Source organism: Dendropsophus ebraccatus, chromosome 7, assembly GCF_027789765.1.
Source record: "Dendropsophus ebraccatus isolate aDenEbr1 chromosome 7, aDenEbr1.pat, whole genome shotgun sequence".
Lineage (NCBI taxonomy): Eukaryota > Metazoa > Chordata > Amphibia > Anura > Hylidae > Dendropsophus > Dendropsophus ebraccatus.
In genome coordinates, this window is record NC_091460.1 from 36024360 (window position 1) to 36041477 (window position 17118).

The 17118-nt window shown below is 40.9% G+C and overlaps 1 protein-coding gene across 5 annotated transcripts in view; it reads left to right on the forward strand.

Moving 5' to 3' along the window:
• Positions 1-11262, forward strand: part of FGFR3 (fibroblast growth factor receptor 3) — an 85899-nt gene extending 74637 nt beyond the window's left edge. For all 5 annotated transcript variants that reach the window (XM_069977292.1, XM_069977288.1, XM_069977289.1 and 2 more), the window contains exons 13-18: positions 2054-2244; positions 4896-5018; positions 5795-5865; positions 7995-8132; positions 8994-9099; positions 10534-11262. In XM_069977292.1, the coding sequence (XP_069833393.1) occupies positions 2054-2244; positions 4896-5018; positions 5795-5865; positions 7995-8132; positions 8994-9099; positions 10534-10698 (794 nt within the window). In that variant the 3' untranslated portion in view covers positions 10699-11262. The remainder of the gene's footprint in view (positions 1-2053; positions 2245-4895; positions 5019-5794; positions 5866-7994; positions 8133-8993; positions 9100-10533) is intronic.
• Positions 11263-17118: the final 5856 nt, after the last annotated feature.

Genomic DNA, 17118 nt, shown 5'->3' on the forward strand with positions numbered 1-17118 from the left:
ATGGACCCAGCCGCCGGGTGATGTCACTGGCTCAAGGAAACTTCTATCAGAATTTAATAGATCACATACTATATTAAAAAAGTTAGTAACAGCGCCACCCCTGTCCACAGGACATATCTGGTATTGCAGCTTGTATTGCTGTAAATGGAACCGAAGTTCTATTCCACAGACAACCTGTGGATATGTGTTGCACTCTTTTTGCATTGAGGAAACAGTTTTCTAATTCTAACCAACTCCTCCAAAATCAGGATTTAGATACCCCAGGGTCCATTGACTGGAGCTACCCCACATGCACCAGAGTAAAAATGGTCAAGGATCGAAAAAGGAAGGAGCATTGAGCTTGTGGACCTCTCCCTGGCATAGGCCTCTTCCTGTACTACCAGGGTGGCTGCCGGAGCCTATTAGCGGCACTTTGCTCTTGCTTTTCGATAAATGATGTATAATAAAAGACATCCTGGACTACAGAAATAACATTGGTAATAAATTACCTTATCCAAGCAGCAGCCGCTTCATGATGAGGCACAGGCTTCAGGGGAAATGTGGCAGAACGTGGCTTTCCTTACCAAAGAGCTAGTAATATTGAAGTGAGTAAAGGATAGTAATGTGCAGAAAATATGTACACCCCCTCCCCTTCTCCTCCTCCTCCAGGAAACCAAATAATCAGCAACATCTCATAAAGGGGGTGATGTCGGAGTTGATGGACTCGGTAGTCACCCTTGCATAGAACTGGATTTTCAGCTAGTTGGAAGCAGAGAGCAATGGCTATCTGGGGATATCCAGCATTTAATATATATATATAACTTATTGCTGGGGATGCAGAAAAAATCATACTTACCTCCCTCCAGTCTTCTGCAGCTCCTGTTCCAGCACCTTCATGTCACTATTTGTTCCTGGTTTTAAGGTGAGACACATCTCAGCAGCACCTTACCACTTTAGGCTCTTGCTGAGATGACTCTCATTGGAAGGAGAAAGAAATGGTGATGAGTGGTAACCAGAAGGAGTTGTAAGGGGGGAGGTGAGTATGCCTTTTTTTTTTATTACAAACCCCTATCATTATTAAATGTGTTATGATACCAAATAAAACCCTTTTATAGAGGGTGAATGTTTGTTGCTCATTATCATCTTTTATATGTGTATAAGAAATCATATTTTGTCGGCAGCCCATAGGATAAAATGGTAATAAAAAAGTACACTGATGCAATAGTGCTGCCTTTCACTCTTATCAGTTTGGACCATATAGATGATCCTTAGTAACACTTTGGAGCAGATTTACTTTTTCATATGTGATTGTATTCTTGCTCAATCTAAGGTGTATGGGGATGTCTACATCATCTGCTGGTAGGGATGTAAAATCATTGCCTGACTCCTTTGTTCAGGGAAAGATAAGCCACTGCAAGAGCACCTTGCTGCAGCTTACCCTTCAGAGAACACAGGAATGCTTGGCCATGGCGAATGTTCCAGTGTATGGGGGGCACTGGTGGCGGCGATATACATAACTGATGGCCAGATTATACTGTCATATATCCGTTATTGAAGGTGTATGGTGACCTTGCGTGTCAAGAAAATGTTGCCAAGCTTCAGCATGTATGCCTCTCCTCCCTCAACTATCCCTGCTCTGCATGATTGACACACAAGGCTCACTGCTGGAAGCTGAGCTCTATGCATCAGTCAATCAGCCAAGACAGGGAGGGGTTGGGGAGCATGAACGTATGCATGCTGCTGCTTGTCACAGCCTTTTTGAGACTTGAGCTCTGAACTGATAGATTCTCACCATGACAGCTTTGTGACAGCTGATCATCAGGAGTCAGGCTTCAGAAGCCTACTAGTGGACATTGCGAGCTATACCTGTAGTAATCCGTGAATAAGCTGAATCCACATGAGAGGCTGCTTGTAGTAGCCCTCTGCTCTGACTAATAGGGAGCATCCCGACTGGAGAACATACATTTATACAATCCACAGGGAGCAGATCTTGTGAGGATCCTATATCTCTTTACTTGGTGAAAAGGTTATAGCCGGATCATTGATAATGGTTTGCTCTTCTTACCATTTGTAGGTCCTCTCTACGTCTTGGTGGAATATGCATCCAAAGGAAATCTAAGGGAGTATTTAAGGGCTCGCCGTCCTCCAGGGATGGACTATTCATTTGATACATGCAAGATTCCAGCCGAGCAGCTGACTTTTAAGGATTTGGTCTCCTGTGCGTACCAGGTCGCCCGTGGCATGGAATACCTAGCGTCTCAAAAAGTAGGTTAAAGGAAAAGTATTATTAGTTCTAACCCTGAAATAAGGGTGGTGGGACACATGATAAAGATTTAAAGGGGTTATCCAGCACTACAAAAACATGGCCACTTTTTCCCCTCTCTTGTCTCCAGTTTGGGTGGGGTTTCAAACTCTGTTCCATTGAAGTAAATGGAGCTTAATTGCAAACTGCAAACCTGAACTAGAGACAAGAGAGGGGGAAAAGTGGCCATGTTTTTGTAGCGCTGGATAACCCCTTTAAGTGACCGAGTCGGCTCTGCTACATCTGCATCCAAGTTAACACCCCTGTTAGTTCATAGAGGGATCTCTCTCTCCAGACACAAAGAATGTGCCATGTTTTGCATGTGCAGCTGAATCCATCTCCTAATGAAAGCGGATGGTACGGCGGGATGTCAGCAGTTCATTCATCTCCAAAACGCTCCCCCGATGATCCCGCTGATAAACAGACCACCACAATAGTCCTGTATAGTCAGCACGGTGTCTCTCGCCGGGACTGATCCCTGCACAAGATGCAGTATAAGGGGGGGGGACCGTCCCATTATCTCTTTGTCCTCCGCCGGAGTACACAGCGGGGACAGAATGAAAGACCGGGACATCTCTTTAGCTTGCACATTCTGCCTGTGGCTTTGTATATCACAACTCGGCAGCACCAGATGCTTCAGGCAAAGCTCATTGTGCAGGTTGTCAAAGCGAGATGACTTCTACCGTAACCTACAGCGTTGTCAGCTTTGCATTCTGAAGCAGAGCCCTGGCTAAAAGTAATAGGTTCACATGCCTTCTTTTTCCTAACTCTGTTACTGCGACTCTTTTGGAAACCGGATTTTTAACTTGTGGTTTGCACATTATAAAAGACTACAGGTGTGGCAGAGCTGAACGTGATCATTTATTGGTCTGTCGTGGAGATGAGGAGTGGTTGACAAAAGCCCAGGGGGCTACAACCACTAGAGTCGTCACACTTGGGTAATTGATATTGCAGAGTGAAGTATACTCACCTACCACCGTGTTCCCCTTTGGTTTTTGTCCCAGCACCAGGACCCTTATTCTTCCCACTGGAGTGATCCCCACTTTAAGGGTATAACCAAGAGCTGATGTAAAGTACATTGATGGAATACCCTGTAATGAATTATGGAGATTACAGGTTGCATCAGGTGGTTATCATGATGCTCGGGCAGTGCTGATCAAGTGACACATTCAGCTCTGTGTTATCCGTATGGATGGGTCACATACATAAGCCCAAGATAGAGTATGAAGATAAAAACCCTTGTGCTTATATACAGCATAGACGTCCTGTAATACGTCCTTGCTTACGGCGCCCTCTAGAGGTTAGAAATCCAAGTTCCAACATTTTCTGTGTTTTCTGACCTTTGGGTACTTACATCTGTGCTCCCACATTGTTAGATGCTGTAAAGCTGTGGTGTATGACCTGTGTGCTCGCTAGCTGTTGGGGAACTACAACCCCCAGCATTCCTAGATAGCCACTAGCTCAGAAGGATTGGGCCTTATTAGGGAGAATTGCTAATCATTTTCTGACTTGCTGGAAAATTTCAGACCATTTTTCATTGGCATTGATGAGACTTAAAGGGAGCCTGTTGCTATGAAATTGCTATCTGTTCTATGGGTATCATGTTATAGAGCAGGAAGAGCTGAGCAGATAGATATATAGCTTTGTGGGAACACAGTCTGTATAACGTTTAAATTTAAATGCCCTTTTGATTCTTAGGAGTCCAGTGGGTGGTCCTGAGCCACTGAGTGGAAAGATCAGATAGTTCCGTAAACAAGTTACGGTGAATTTTTCCCCGCAAAGCTACTGTATATATCAAGCTGCTCAGTTCTTCCTGCTCTATTACATGATGCTGATAGATTAGACAGCATTTTCAATGTAACAGGTTTCCTTTAAAGTGACTCTGTACCCACAATCTGCGCCCCCCCCCTAAACCACTTGTACCTTCGATTAGCTGCTTTTAATCCAAGATCTGTCCTGCGGTCCGTTTGGCAGGTGACGCAGTTATTGTCCTAAAAAACTACTTTTAAACTTGCAGCCCTGTGCCAAACGGAAGTATCTGTGCCCTAGCTTTGCACCACCCCCTCCGTCCCTCCTCTCTGCCCTCTTCATCATTAGGAATGCCACTGGAACATTCTCTCCATGCTGAACATTACACAGGTCCTTAACAATCCAGCCCATGTGCCATGCTGCCACACGTGAGGAATAGGAGAGGTTGTGCCAGCCTAATGCATACACAGTCTAGGCCACTCCCGTAGGGCACGGGGCTGCCAGTTTAAAAGTAAATTTTTAGCACAATAACTGCATCACCTGCCAAACCGACCGCAGGACAGATCTTGGATGAAAAGCAGCTATTCGAAGATTGTGGGTACGGAGTCACTTTAAGTCTTGATTAGAAGTATCCTGTGGTTCGTGTATACAGCTCCAAGGCAGATTCATGTGTTTCTACGATTGCACACCTCTATAGAGTCAGCTGACTACAGGATCAGACTACGCATAACACATTTGTAGTCTGTAACCATGGAGACACATAAGTCTGCACAAGAACATATTCTAAAGGCAATAACCATATGTATATAATTTAGTTTAGAATTCTTATGATGCAGAATTTTTAGCTATTCTATCTTCTCTGCAGTGTATTCACCGAGACCTTGCAGCCAGGAATGTTCTAGTAACCGATGATAATGTGATGAAAATTGCAGACTTTGGCTTAGCCAGAGACATTCACAACATAGACTACTACAAGAAGACCACAAATGTGAGTTCCAAGCTATTCTTTCATTGGCATTGCTCCCTTGTGTTGTTAGTATGTGAGAGCCAGTGATGGGGACATTAGACTGTAAGCTCAGTTGGTCAGAGACAGGTGACCATGTACAATGTAAGCAGCATATTAGTAAGCAGCGTATTTTCTGCTGCGGATCCGCAGCAGATTTCATTTAAATAACTGAACACAGCATCAAATCTGCTGCAGATTTGCTGCGGATCCTCTAGGTGTGAACGCACCCTAAAGAGGTATTACCGTGATGTATTAGATCACTAGGATATGAAGGTATGAGGTATAAAAGGAATGAGATCACTTTGGCTTCTCCCTGTAAAGCAGCGCCCCCATCCTGCAGGAAACTGCAACACAGCACCAGCCAAGTGAATGAACATAGTGAAAGTACATGGATGAGTATGAGATAGATAGAATGATAAAATTAATAAAGGAGATAGATAGAATAAAGTTTAACTCTTTGAGAGCAAGCATTTATGTTTGCAGGTTGTCCCATATTACCCTGAATAGACCCAGGTATAAGGGGATGTAACGGAAGGCATTTCCGTATAGGCTGAGTGGGGGCTTCTTGGATAATGATAGCACAGGATGTAGTGAGATCTCGGCTGTATGTATGAGGCTTTGGCCGGACACAGCTGTAGTCAGCAGTCACCAGTGAGGGGGTTTAGATTGGGGATTAGGGGGGAAGATAGGACGGTGCCAGGGTGGCTGCTCCAATGTGCTGATGGTACAGTCTGTTTTTTTTGTCTTTCCAATTACAGGGTCGGCTGCCTGTGAAATGGATGGCTCCGGAAGCTTTGTTTGACCGTGTCTACACTCACCAGAGCGATGTGTAAGGATTAAAGGCCCTATTCCACCAACAGATCTGACGACAGATTATCTGCCAAAGATTTGGAGCCAAACCCAGGAGTGGATTTGAAAAGAGGAGAAATCCAGTCTTTCCTATATGACCTGTTCTCTGTTTATAGTCTGTTCCTGGGTTTGGCTTCAAATCTTTGGCAGATAATCTGTCGTCAGATCTGTTGGTGGAATAGGGCCTTAACATTCCCCTTCATGAAGCAGTCTAGTCTAGTCATATAAGCACATTGCAGCGGACACAAAGTTAATGTCACGTTTATTAGAACACAGATTTACCACTCAGCGCCATTTTATGGTTTGCATAATATGTATTACTTCTCTTGTCTTATAGCTTATGATACGCTCCAGAGCTGCATTCACAATTCTGCAGGATGCAAAAAGTTTCCATACATCCCCTACTGCAGAGATGGGTAGGGGCAGAACTTCAATTCCCATCATGTCTGGACAGACAAAGCTTTAGGCATGATGGGAATTGTAGTTTTGCAGCAGCTAGAGGGCCGCAGGTTTCCTATCCCTGCCCTACTGCTTCAGTGACTGTAGATGAAAGACCTGTAATCGATCTTATAGGATAGACTGTTCCTAGGTTGTGTAACCATCGGCCTCCTTCTGCCTGTGTATATGACCACCTTGTGAGGGTGTGTCAGTCAACAAGCCGTCAACAGGTTCTGACAGTCAGCAGAATTGTGAATACAGCTCTGCACTAATGACTGGATTAGTCTTTCCGTTGCCATAGAGCCGCCTAATATAGGCGCTAATACTTCTTACTAAATTATCTGTGTATCCATGGCAACCTAACCCAATATCAGTCGAATGGTGATGAAGACAGCAGACAGCGTGATTTATAAAATTTCACAATGGCTTATTCAGACTTTGCCTGGTAACTGACTAATTCAGATTTGGTGGCGGCTTACACCCAGCCTATAAAGAATACCTGACCTTAGTTATTATCTGAGCATTGTGTGGTGGTATTTATGTACCACTATATGGCGGTACTTTACAGGTACATAGGCACTATACAGGATAGCTTTTGCAGTAAATGGGTTCAGTAATACCATATATTATTGCTCTTTAAGGCCACGTTCAGACGCTGTAAGACAATGGCCGTTTTGTTACCCAACAGAGTCACAGAACAGCCGCTGTCTGTGAAGTTCACCCCGGCCGTTACTGCAGAACCGGCCGGATGAACATCACTTCTTAGGAATTGGAATGCGGGCACATTCGGGTGTGCTTGCATTTCAATTAACCATAGCAGACAATGTAAAGTACGGCCGGAGCCATACTTTACGTTGTCTGCACAGTCAATTTTGTGCGGCCCCTAGTCAATGAATAGTGACCACACAAAATTGACATGTCAGTTTTCTGTGCGACAGAATTGAATCCTGGCCTGAGTGTATACACTCCAGCCGGGATTCCATAGGACACAGTGTAAATTCGCCCTTTCAATAAATAGCACCCAGTGTTACAATCTGCAACAACGGCCGTTATTTATTGAAAATATACAGCGTGTGAAGGAGGTCTAAAAGCGACAGTAATCATGATCCATAAAGAGGAGTGATGGACAGAATATTGCACTGCTTTATACCCAGAACAGGAAGCCATTCTGTCACCGCTAACCTGTTATATAGTTGTCAGCAATCTGATATACTCCAGAGGTGTTTTATCTGTAATTACTTTACATCCGTTCTCATTCCACTAGTTATAAGCAACAGGTCGACATGGCTTTGCTGTATTCATGCCCTGCAGCGCTGTATTCCAGCATGGCCAGTTTGTGCATGAATAATTTGATTTGTTCCATTCATCGGCCTCAGTGGAAATCTTTACAAAAGAGATGGGGGAGGGTAATGGATGAGCTGTCATTGGCGTGATTAAATGCTCGTTTTAGTTATAGACGTTGTGCCCGGCATTTCTTTTTGCAAATGAGCGGGATCGGCAGCGAGATCTCCTACTAAACAAGTAAAATGGCCCAGGCAATTAGTTCTACTAGTGTTAGCTGTGCATGGCTGCACATGAATGTCCTACACCCTTCTCCCCGACAATGAATTCTGCCGCAGAAACTCTTGTGAATATTAATTTCTTTTTTTTTTCTATACTCTCTTTTCCCAGATGGTCATTCGGAGTGCTTCTCTGGGAGATCTTTACATTGGGGGGCTCTCCATACCCTGGGATCCCAGTGGAGGAACTGTTTAAGCTCTTAAAAGAAGGTCATCGAATGGACAAGCCAGCCAATTGCACACATGAGCTGTAAGTCCCCGGACTGATGTCTTCATCCACTTTATGACTGTGAGAATCTTCCATACGATGGAACCACTATAGAGGCAGCCCATATGGTTTTCAGTCGGTCTCCTCCCCTCTTAAAGGGGTTGTAGCAGTTGTTTTTGTATTCCATTTGAGGTGTACAGTACATAGAGGCCAGCATACTTCTTTGTGATATATAGACCCACTATCAGAGTAGCTGTACTAAATGTATCCAGTCAGAATATATATTCGCTTCCATCAGCAACTAAGGTGCCCATACACCACTACCACCGTCCGGTTCGGCCAACTGTCAGATATATGGCGGCCTACCGACTGTCTACTGATAGGAGATATTGGAGAGAAAGGTTGTGCTTTTAGAACTTTTAATACCGGACTCTGTTCTGGGAGGAATAAGCTGGCGTTAGAGTCTGGTTCTGGCTTACTCCTAACCCTCTCCATAGACAACACATGAACGTACGGGCGGAGCAGGGAGAGATAACTGGTAGTCCGCTGAAAAGATGGCCGACAGTTACGTAACAGTTAGGAGACATCACGCAAAATTCAAAAAAGGGAATAAGGCAGGGGGTGCGGGAAAATAATAAAGTAAACTTACCTGTCCTCGTGGCCCTTAAAGCTACTCCTTGGTGGTGGTGGTGGGGACCTAAGACCAAATCAATGGATTCCCTGACTTATGTCTTATCTCCAAAGCAATAAACACTGTGCTCAATACAGGCACCAACTTAAAGGGCAAATGTGAAGTACTTATTTGTCCTTCCCACCAATATGAGATGTTTACTAGTTTTATTGGACTTCATCAGGACTTTCCTATTAATGATTTGTGGATGATCGGTGTTCTCTTTTTCTCAGCTACATGATCATGAGAGAGTGCTGGCATGCTGTCCCATCACAAAGGCCAACATTCAAGCAGCTAGTTGAAGACCTAGACCGTGCTCTTACTGTCACATCTACTGATGTAAGTAAATTCTTATACGTAACCTTCCTAGGAGTGGCAGCGAGTGTCAAAAATCATGAACAATAACCTTTACTGTGTAGACTACATAAAATCTTTAGGGTTAGCTAGTCCACCGTACATCGCTTCCTTTATTTTTATACAGTAGGGTCTCCTTGTGACCATCCTTGGTTGATCTGAACCGTATAACAAATTTGTAGACGTCCAGAACAGAGCGCTCTGTTTCCGCTTTCAGAATGACTCTTTTGGACAATCTCTTGTTGTTAGAAGTGTCTTCTGACAATAAGGTGATCACAGGGATGCCCAGGATCCCCACCAAACAGCTGTACTTTGTGGAGGAAACCAGTCACATGTGATAAGTTTGTCTATAGCTCCACCCCAGAAGACATGGAGTATAACAAAGTTCTCACTAAAATCAGTTGACAGTGTGTATAACGCATGGAGGACCCAGAGCAGGAGACTATCTGTGTAATGCATGGATATGCTGGGTCCTCCAGAGCAGGAGACCATCTTTGTAGTTACCCTTTCAAAAAAATCCATGTCTATTGACTCAAAATTTCCGAACAGGTTATTTTGTAATGTATTTTCCGTACTCTCTTGATTTAAAACCTAGGATTTTGTTAAAGTTGATGTGTAGACCCCCTCACAGAGTGGTCTGAGTATAACCATCAATGTTTCCTTGTCCGGAACAACAAACTACTGTATAGCATATGTACTTAGCACTGATCCTACTACTTGCATTACACCACCACTACATTACTTGTTCATGGTAAAAATTTTACAGTGTGTGCGTGTGGAGGTATGCTGCAGGCCCCCATCATAGAACTCCCCCAGCCTCCCTTACACAAAGACCCTCTGTGCACTCACTGGGACACCTTGTTTCCTTACGCGTAATTGAAGCAATTTGTGCGAATGAATGACGTGACTTAGAATTCTGCCCTGTACATTACTCTGTCCTGGTTAGCTCCTATTGATCACTCCACTCTAATAAAATCCCGTGTCACCATGGGTGGATGAACTGGGATAAAACTTTGGATCAAATAGTAATATAATCAAAATGACATTATATAATGTGTTGTTGTTTTTTTATTATAGTGATTTGTTTTATTTTTGCAATTTTTTTTTAGAATTTTAATTTGTCTTACTATTCTATTTGTAATTTTTTTTTTTTTTTTTGGTATAGGCTTTTACATTTTACTATATATTGCTTTTGTTATTTTATCAATTTTTGTACTTTTACTTTGAATTAGTCCTATTATATTTTTATATAATTTTATAGTTTTTATGATTTTTACAATTTTCCTTGTAATGTATTAATAGTCAGCAATAGCACACTGCCTCTGAGTGGCCAATCCACTTGATCCAGAATTATTTTTTTTTTCATATATATACATATATAATTACCAATTAAATCTATTTTTCTTTTTCCCATTTAAGGAGTACCTCGACCTCTCTGTGCCATTTGAACAGTATTCACCAGCGTGCCAGGATAGTCACAGCACTTGCTCATCAGGAGACGACTCAGTCTTTGCACATGATATTCTTCCGGATGAGGCCTGTCTTCCTAAGCACCAGCAATATAACTGCATCATCAGAACATGACTTTCAGCCGGACACCCAGGAGGAATGTAGACTAGAGGCATATGGACAGGACTGCCCGGTCATTACAAGGATTTTGTTTTTATTTTTTTTGAGCCGTATGAAATACTTGCTGTATACAAAGTCATGAAGCACTGTTTGGCCTGAACGAACTTATCATGTGCCAAGATATAGAGAAGAAGAAGAAGAAAAGAGAAATATATTAAAATTTATATATTTGAAAAGAAGAATGTTAACGCTAGAGATGGTCGTGCTGTGACCTCTAGTGCCGATGAGCAACCAATCTGTGCCTGCGATGCTAGAAGAGAATCCAGTTCATCACAACACACTCCAACAAAACTTCTTGCTTTTTGGGTTTTTTTTAAACATGCAATATGATGAATGTTTTGGGGTTACAACTCAAATTTTCTTCTGCTTTTGGGTATCTAAGCCTTTAAACACACAAACATGTATAATTTTTGTTTTTATTGCTTTTGTTTTGGTCACCCACCCCACTTTTAGGACCATCGACCTTCCTATCACCACTAGGCTTGCTCAAACAGCGGAAAAAGCTAGGTTCTATCAAACTCGAACCTAGCCGGACCTTCCGCATTTGATTGCTGATGTCTTCCCGGTCCGTGCGGAAGGAGAAGACATCTCGGAAGACCGCCTGGAATTCCGGGATTCATCCTATTACCTAGGCTGAATCCCAGAATTCAAGACGGTCCCCGGGTCGTCTCCTCCTTCCGCACGGACCGTGAAGACATCAGCAATCAAATGCGGAAGGTCCGGCTAGGTTTGAGTTCGATCGAACCTAGCTTTTCCCGATGTTCGAGCAAGCCTAATCCCCACCACCATCCTTTAACAATCACTTGAGCACTTGTAGCAGACCAGAAAGCACATAATTATAAATGTTCAAATATTCTTCAAAAATATTTTATTTATAATGCAGATAATTACTATAGATATATATAAATATTGCACACCAAGTAAAATGTAGAGTATGTCACATGGAGTACAGAATATCAAGTTGTCTTTAAGTTTACTTCTATGTCTTTCTTAGGCCTAGTTCTTGCTGAGTAATGTCAGACAGATTTCTAGCTGATTTTAAAGGGGGCTACTTCCTTCCAAAAACAGCGCCACCTCTGTCTTCAGGTTGTAAGTGGAATTACAATTAAGCTTCATTCACTTCAGTGGAACTGAGGTACAAAACCCACACCCAACAGGCCATGTTTTCCTAAACCTGGACAACACCTTTAAGCTGCTATTACGCACAAGTTTTTGGATTGCAAGTGGATTCGTAACCACTGTGCCATTACCAGTAGTAATGTAAAACATTGTAAATCTCCCCAAAAAATAAACACTATAACATTGCAAAGGAAAAAAAGTACAACATACATGTTTTACTACAAGAAGAGAAAGGCTGTGGATTTTTCCTTGTGGTTTCATGCCAAAAAAATAAATAAATTGGTAGAGACTACATTCCCACAATGGAACGGACTTTGGAGCTCCCAGCATCATCATTCATGATGATACCAGGAGCTCTAAAACTTTTTGAATCTTCATGCTACTGTACTGCCACAGCATATATACGGACTTGGCATGGAACGTAGGAATGAAGACTAATAAATCTCATCCATACGCTGTGGAAATTTCCAATGCACAAACTGAGGCACAGATTTTGAAATCTACACAATATCCATCTGTGTTGCAGAATGAGCGTGGATTTTTGAAAATTTTCCCCATAGAGTCCAATGGCGAGGTGAAAATCTGCAATGATCCAAATCTGCATTGAAAATTTTTTACATTTTACTTAGCTTTCCCATTCTGTGTGCATTCAGGCAGATGTAATGCACCAGAATTTTAGCACATGGCATTGTGTTATAGACCACGCCCCTTCCAGATCATGTCACACTCCCTTATCACACAGGTCACATTTTCTTGTTTCTTTTGGCACACTCATCATGTGTTCTGAAAAATTTTCCAATTTTGGAATGTTTGAAATGAAAATTCCAAATTTAAAAATTTCACTTTTAGCATAGCATTATTTTTTGCTTAGATACCTAAAAGCAGAACTGTTCAGTCTACTTCAGTATGGTGTATAACAATACATAATGTAAATTCCCTTGCGTACATAATGTATATAAGAAAAGAAAAACTGTAAAAAAAAAAAAAAAAGTGTTATCTATCTGTCCCGGTTTAATAGCATTGCAATCTAGAATGACACTGATCTCATCAATAATATAATTTTTTATGTCAATTTGTTTTAAAAATTGTTATTTTGTTAACCTTGTATATTTGTAAAGTTATTTATAGACCTTATTAACCTATATGGACCCTTTATGCTTACCCTAGGCCTAGCTTTGCACCAAGCCTCCACAGATCTTACATTTAACTTATTAACAGTCCAGAGAATAATTCTATTCTGCCTTTTTTTTAATGTTTATCCAAAAAATCTTTAAAAAATGTACAAAATGTATAGTCCTTTAGCTGCATTATATGATTGTATGTATATGTATATATTTGCTGTTTGGTAGAAGAGGACAGCGCAGCAGAGAGGAATTATTTACAACAGCTTTCAAAAAAAAATTACTCTAATTTATATTTATCTAATTTTTGTCTTCAGTTAATGTGTGACCCATGGTCTCATTTTTATTTTTTTTTACTTTAATTTTTTTTGTAATGTTTTGAAAAATGGGAGTGATTGCTGGTCAATAGAAAAGTTCTAAAAATACTCAATTTGTCAAATTGCATCGAATTTTCTTCCTAAACGTTGCTGTGGATATTCATGTCATACACCATCTGTCACCTTGAAGATTCCCCGCAAGGTCATGGACATTTATCCGCTTGCATCATACTTGTTGATACAGTATTTATTTTGTTGATCTTGGACTGCTTTGAAAAGACAAAAAAAAACCTGAATTTTACTATATTGCAATAAACAAAATGTTATAAATTAAGTACAAAAAAAATTGTTCAAAATATGTTCTACCTAAGGACGCCCGTTCCTCTCTTTCTTCCTTAAATGTGAATTTTTTTTTTATATTCTCCCTTAAAACCAGACACTGATTTCTATTTTATTTTTTGTTTTTTATTCTATTTTTTTTTTAAACTTTCTTATTGGACCATAAATGGTCTAAAATGAGTTAAATTGCTAGGTGCACAAGAAATGTAGCCTTATGTATGATCTCTAAAGTAGTTTCCATAGCTTGTCTATGATTCCAGGATATATATAGTTTTTATACCACGCATACACGCTACCAGTGTGCCAAATTTTTTAGAATGCACGGAGCTACATGAACGGACTATTGCACCATTTAAAGGCCTGATTTTGAAGATTATAAATTCTACATTTGTTGCAGGCAAATATTGTAGAAGAGGCTATTTTTTTTTTCTTTTTGTTTGTTTTTTTTTGTTGTTGTTTTTTTCACAAAATTATTTTTTTACAACTTTCTGCTGTGTGTACATTCCAAATACCTAACACATCCATTCTTTCCCCATCCCCTTCCCGGTAATGTAATAAGAATATGCAAGGCTGTGCATGGATTGAACTGTCACTAAGAATTATAAATATATAAATATATATATAATTTATTGAGGTTTTTATGAAATGTATCTGTTGTAGACTTTGAATTAACAATTTTCTTATTGAACATTATATATAGTTTTATAGCAAGAACTATCTTTGAAATCTAAGTGAAGCTGACTTTTCTTACATTTTTATACTGCTGAATTTGCATTCCACAGATTTTTCATGGCATAGCTGGATATATGTTAGAAGAATGGTTTGGTTTGAGTTGATTTGAGAATTTTTACCTGACCTGTGCTGCTGGTGTGAGAAGTTGTGGGATAGACACCAAATCGATTATCATTCTGCTTTTGTTAACTTGGCAAACATAACTTTTACCAAAACAATAAAGCTAAACATGACTTGTTATTGTGTGGACATTCTTACATTCTAATTGATTATATTTTAAGTTTTTTTTTTAATGCATTTATCAATGGTCGTATTACCCATTTGGAACTATTGTTTTGTGTATACAGTTCCTATGCAGAGCTGGGTTTCACCATGGTTACAGACTACAGCCAAATACTGTTTGTAGTCAGATCCAAAAGTCACCTGTTCATTTCCTTCTATCCCCTTTAGATTATCAAGGAGTAGATGGATGAAATGAGTATTGTTACAGGAAAAAGAATTGCTATGTCATAGAGACATATAAATAATTTTAATCCGTTGGGTTTGAGTGTTCAGGCATCAACCAATCGGGAGCATGAAGCTGCTTAACACATTTTCATCATTTCACATAATCATTCGGTGTAATAGCTCACGCTGAAAGACAACGATCAGCTAATATGCAAAATGTCGGCTGATCGTTGTCTTTTAGCATGTTGAAAACGATAATCATAGTGACGGTCTGCTGGCTGTCACTCCGTGTAATAGGAATGGCAGCAGCAGACCACCGCTTCCTTTTATGGGCCACCTGGACAATCTAAAGATTGTCGGGGCAGCCCCTCTTGCAGCTTCCCGTGGCCTCCCTGCTCCTCCTTGCTTACTTGTGGTGCATGTAATAGCTCTAATAGCTAGCGGAGGATGAGGAGCAAGTAAGCGTTGACCTGTCACTTGCTCCTTAATATTGGGCTGTGTTATAGGACCCTTAGTCTATGGGGCTGTTTTGCCCACATAGCCACAGAGCTGCGAGGGAGGATAAGCTGCTGCCAGACAGCTCTGGCACCAGCCTGTGTTTCTTAGAACAGTAGGGTCGGGCAGTCAAAATTCAATATTCCCATCCCTTGAGTTGGGAGGTCCTATACACTTTAATGCCAACCTTTAGGCTATGGTCACCCACAGTTTTTGAGTCGTATTTACAACCTTATTTTTAGCCATTTTTCCAGTCAAAAGCATTTTTTGCTTTTGGTGTTTTTTGTTGTTGTTGTTTTTGTTAACCATTTATCGTTCAAAACACCACTAAAAAACGTATGTGAGCATACCTTTTGACATTGAAAATTTCCCTTCTATTATCAGTTCTTCCATTTTTTTCCCCCTATAAATCATAAGGACCCTCCCTTCTAAGGGCCCTATTCCACTGGACGATTATCGTTTACATTACCGTTAAATCGTTCGAATCTAAATGATAATCATTCGTTTGAATAGCAGTTAACAACCAACGATCCGAACAAGAAATCGTTGATCGTTTAATAAGACTTGGACCTATTTTTATCGTTGCTCGTTCTCAAATCGTTCACATTCAAGAAGTCGTGCGGTCGTTCGCAGTAGTGACGAACGCAATAGCGACGACAAGACGACCGCAAGAACGATCATAAGTAACGATTATCTTTCCATGTAAATGGGCAAACGATTTCAGGTCTTTCGTAATAGCGGTCATTTGGATTGTTTATCATTAACGATTATGCGATCGATAATCGTCCGGTGGAATAGGGCCCTAAGTCTTCAATATGCCCCGTATAGGTCATTAGGACAGGGGTTAGAAGAGGAGGGACATATAGAGGGATCATGACTAATGGAGCTGCCTTTTTATTAGGGTAAATTCCCTTTCCATGTTTTCCATACGCCCCTTATAGGGCATAAGAGCTAGAGTTATCATAAGTGGAGGATCATATGGGAATTCCCCTTCTATGTCTTCCATATGTGTCTTATAGGTCAGGGGTTATCGTGATAGGTCATAGAAAAGGATCATGAGAGATGTACCCTCTTCTATGACCATCATATACCATTATGAGTTAAGTCTCCTATAATCAAGAAGACGTATTGGTCTTCATAGGAGCCGTACACAGAGTCCGTGTTATAAAGACTACCCCATTGTTCTTTCTTATTAGTTACTTGTAGTCTATTGCATTTTATATGACTTTTTCCATAATTATAGACTGTTCATTTGTACTGGCTCCGCGTCCCTGGTCATAAACCTCATGATATAATTTGTTCTGACTTCCAAAGTTGTTAAAATTCTCCCCAGGAATATACCATGGTCCAGGTTCTCCGATCAGTGCTAAGATGCCGAAACGCACTGTTTACTCTCTTACTGAAAGTCGTGCCGCAGGCCAAAATAAAGGATATAAAAGCTTTGGAAGCTCACACACTGGGTGCCTGTTTCATGTCATACAGGGAAAAATTCTCAGTACATCATGTTGCCTTGGATTCGAGGAGGTGAACAAAATAGAAATATGGTAATTTCATAGTCTGGGCAGAGATATCATTCGGTTCTTTACACTATGCTTAAGTAGACAATTCTTTAAGCAGAAATAAGTTGTGCCAGAACTGCTTATCCCAACGTCTAATCCAACCGGCCTCTGTAGACTTGCAGACATGGCTGACGTATTCCAAGTAGCAACTAGCAGAATTTAAAATAGCTGTCCATGTGAATATACTATGACACAGAGCGATAATTGCCCAAATTGACCCAATTCGGCCGATTACCGCTCAGTGTA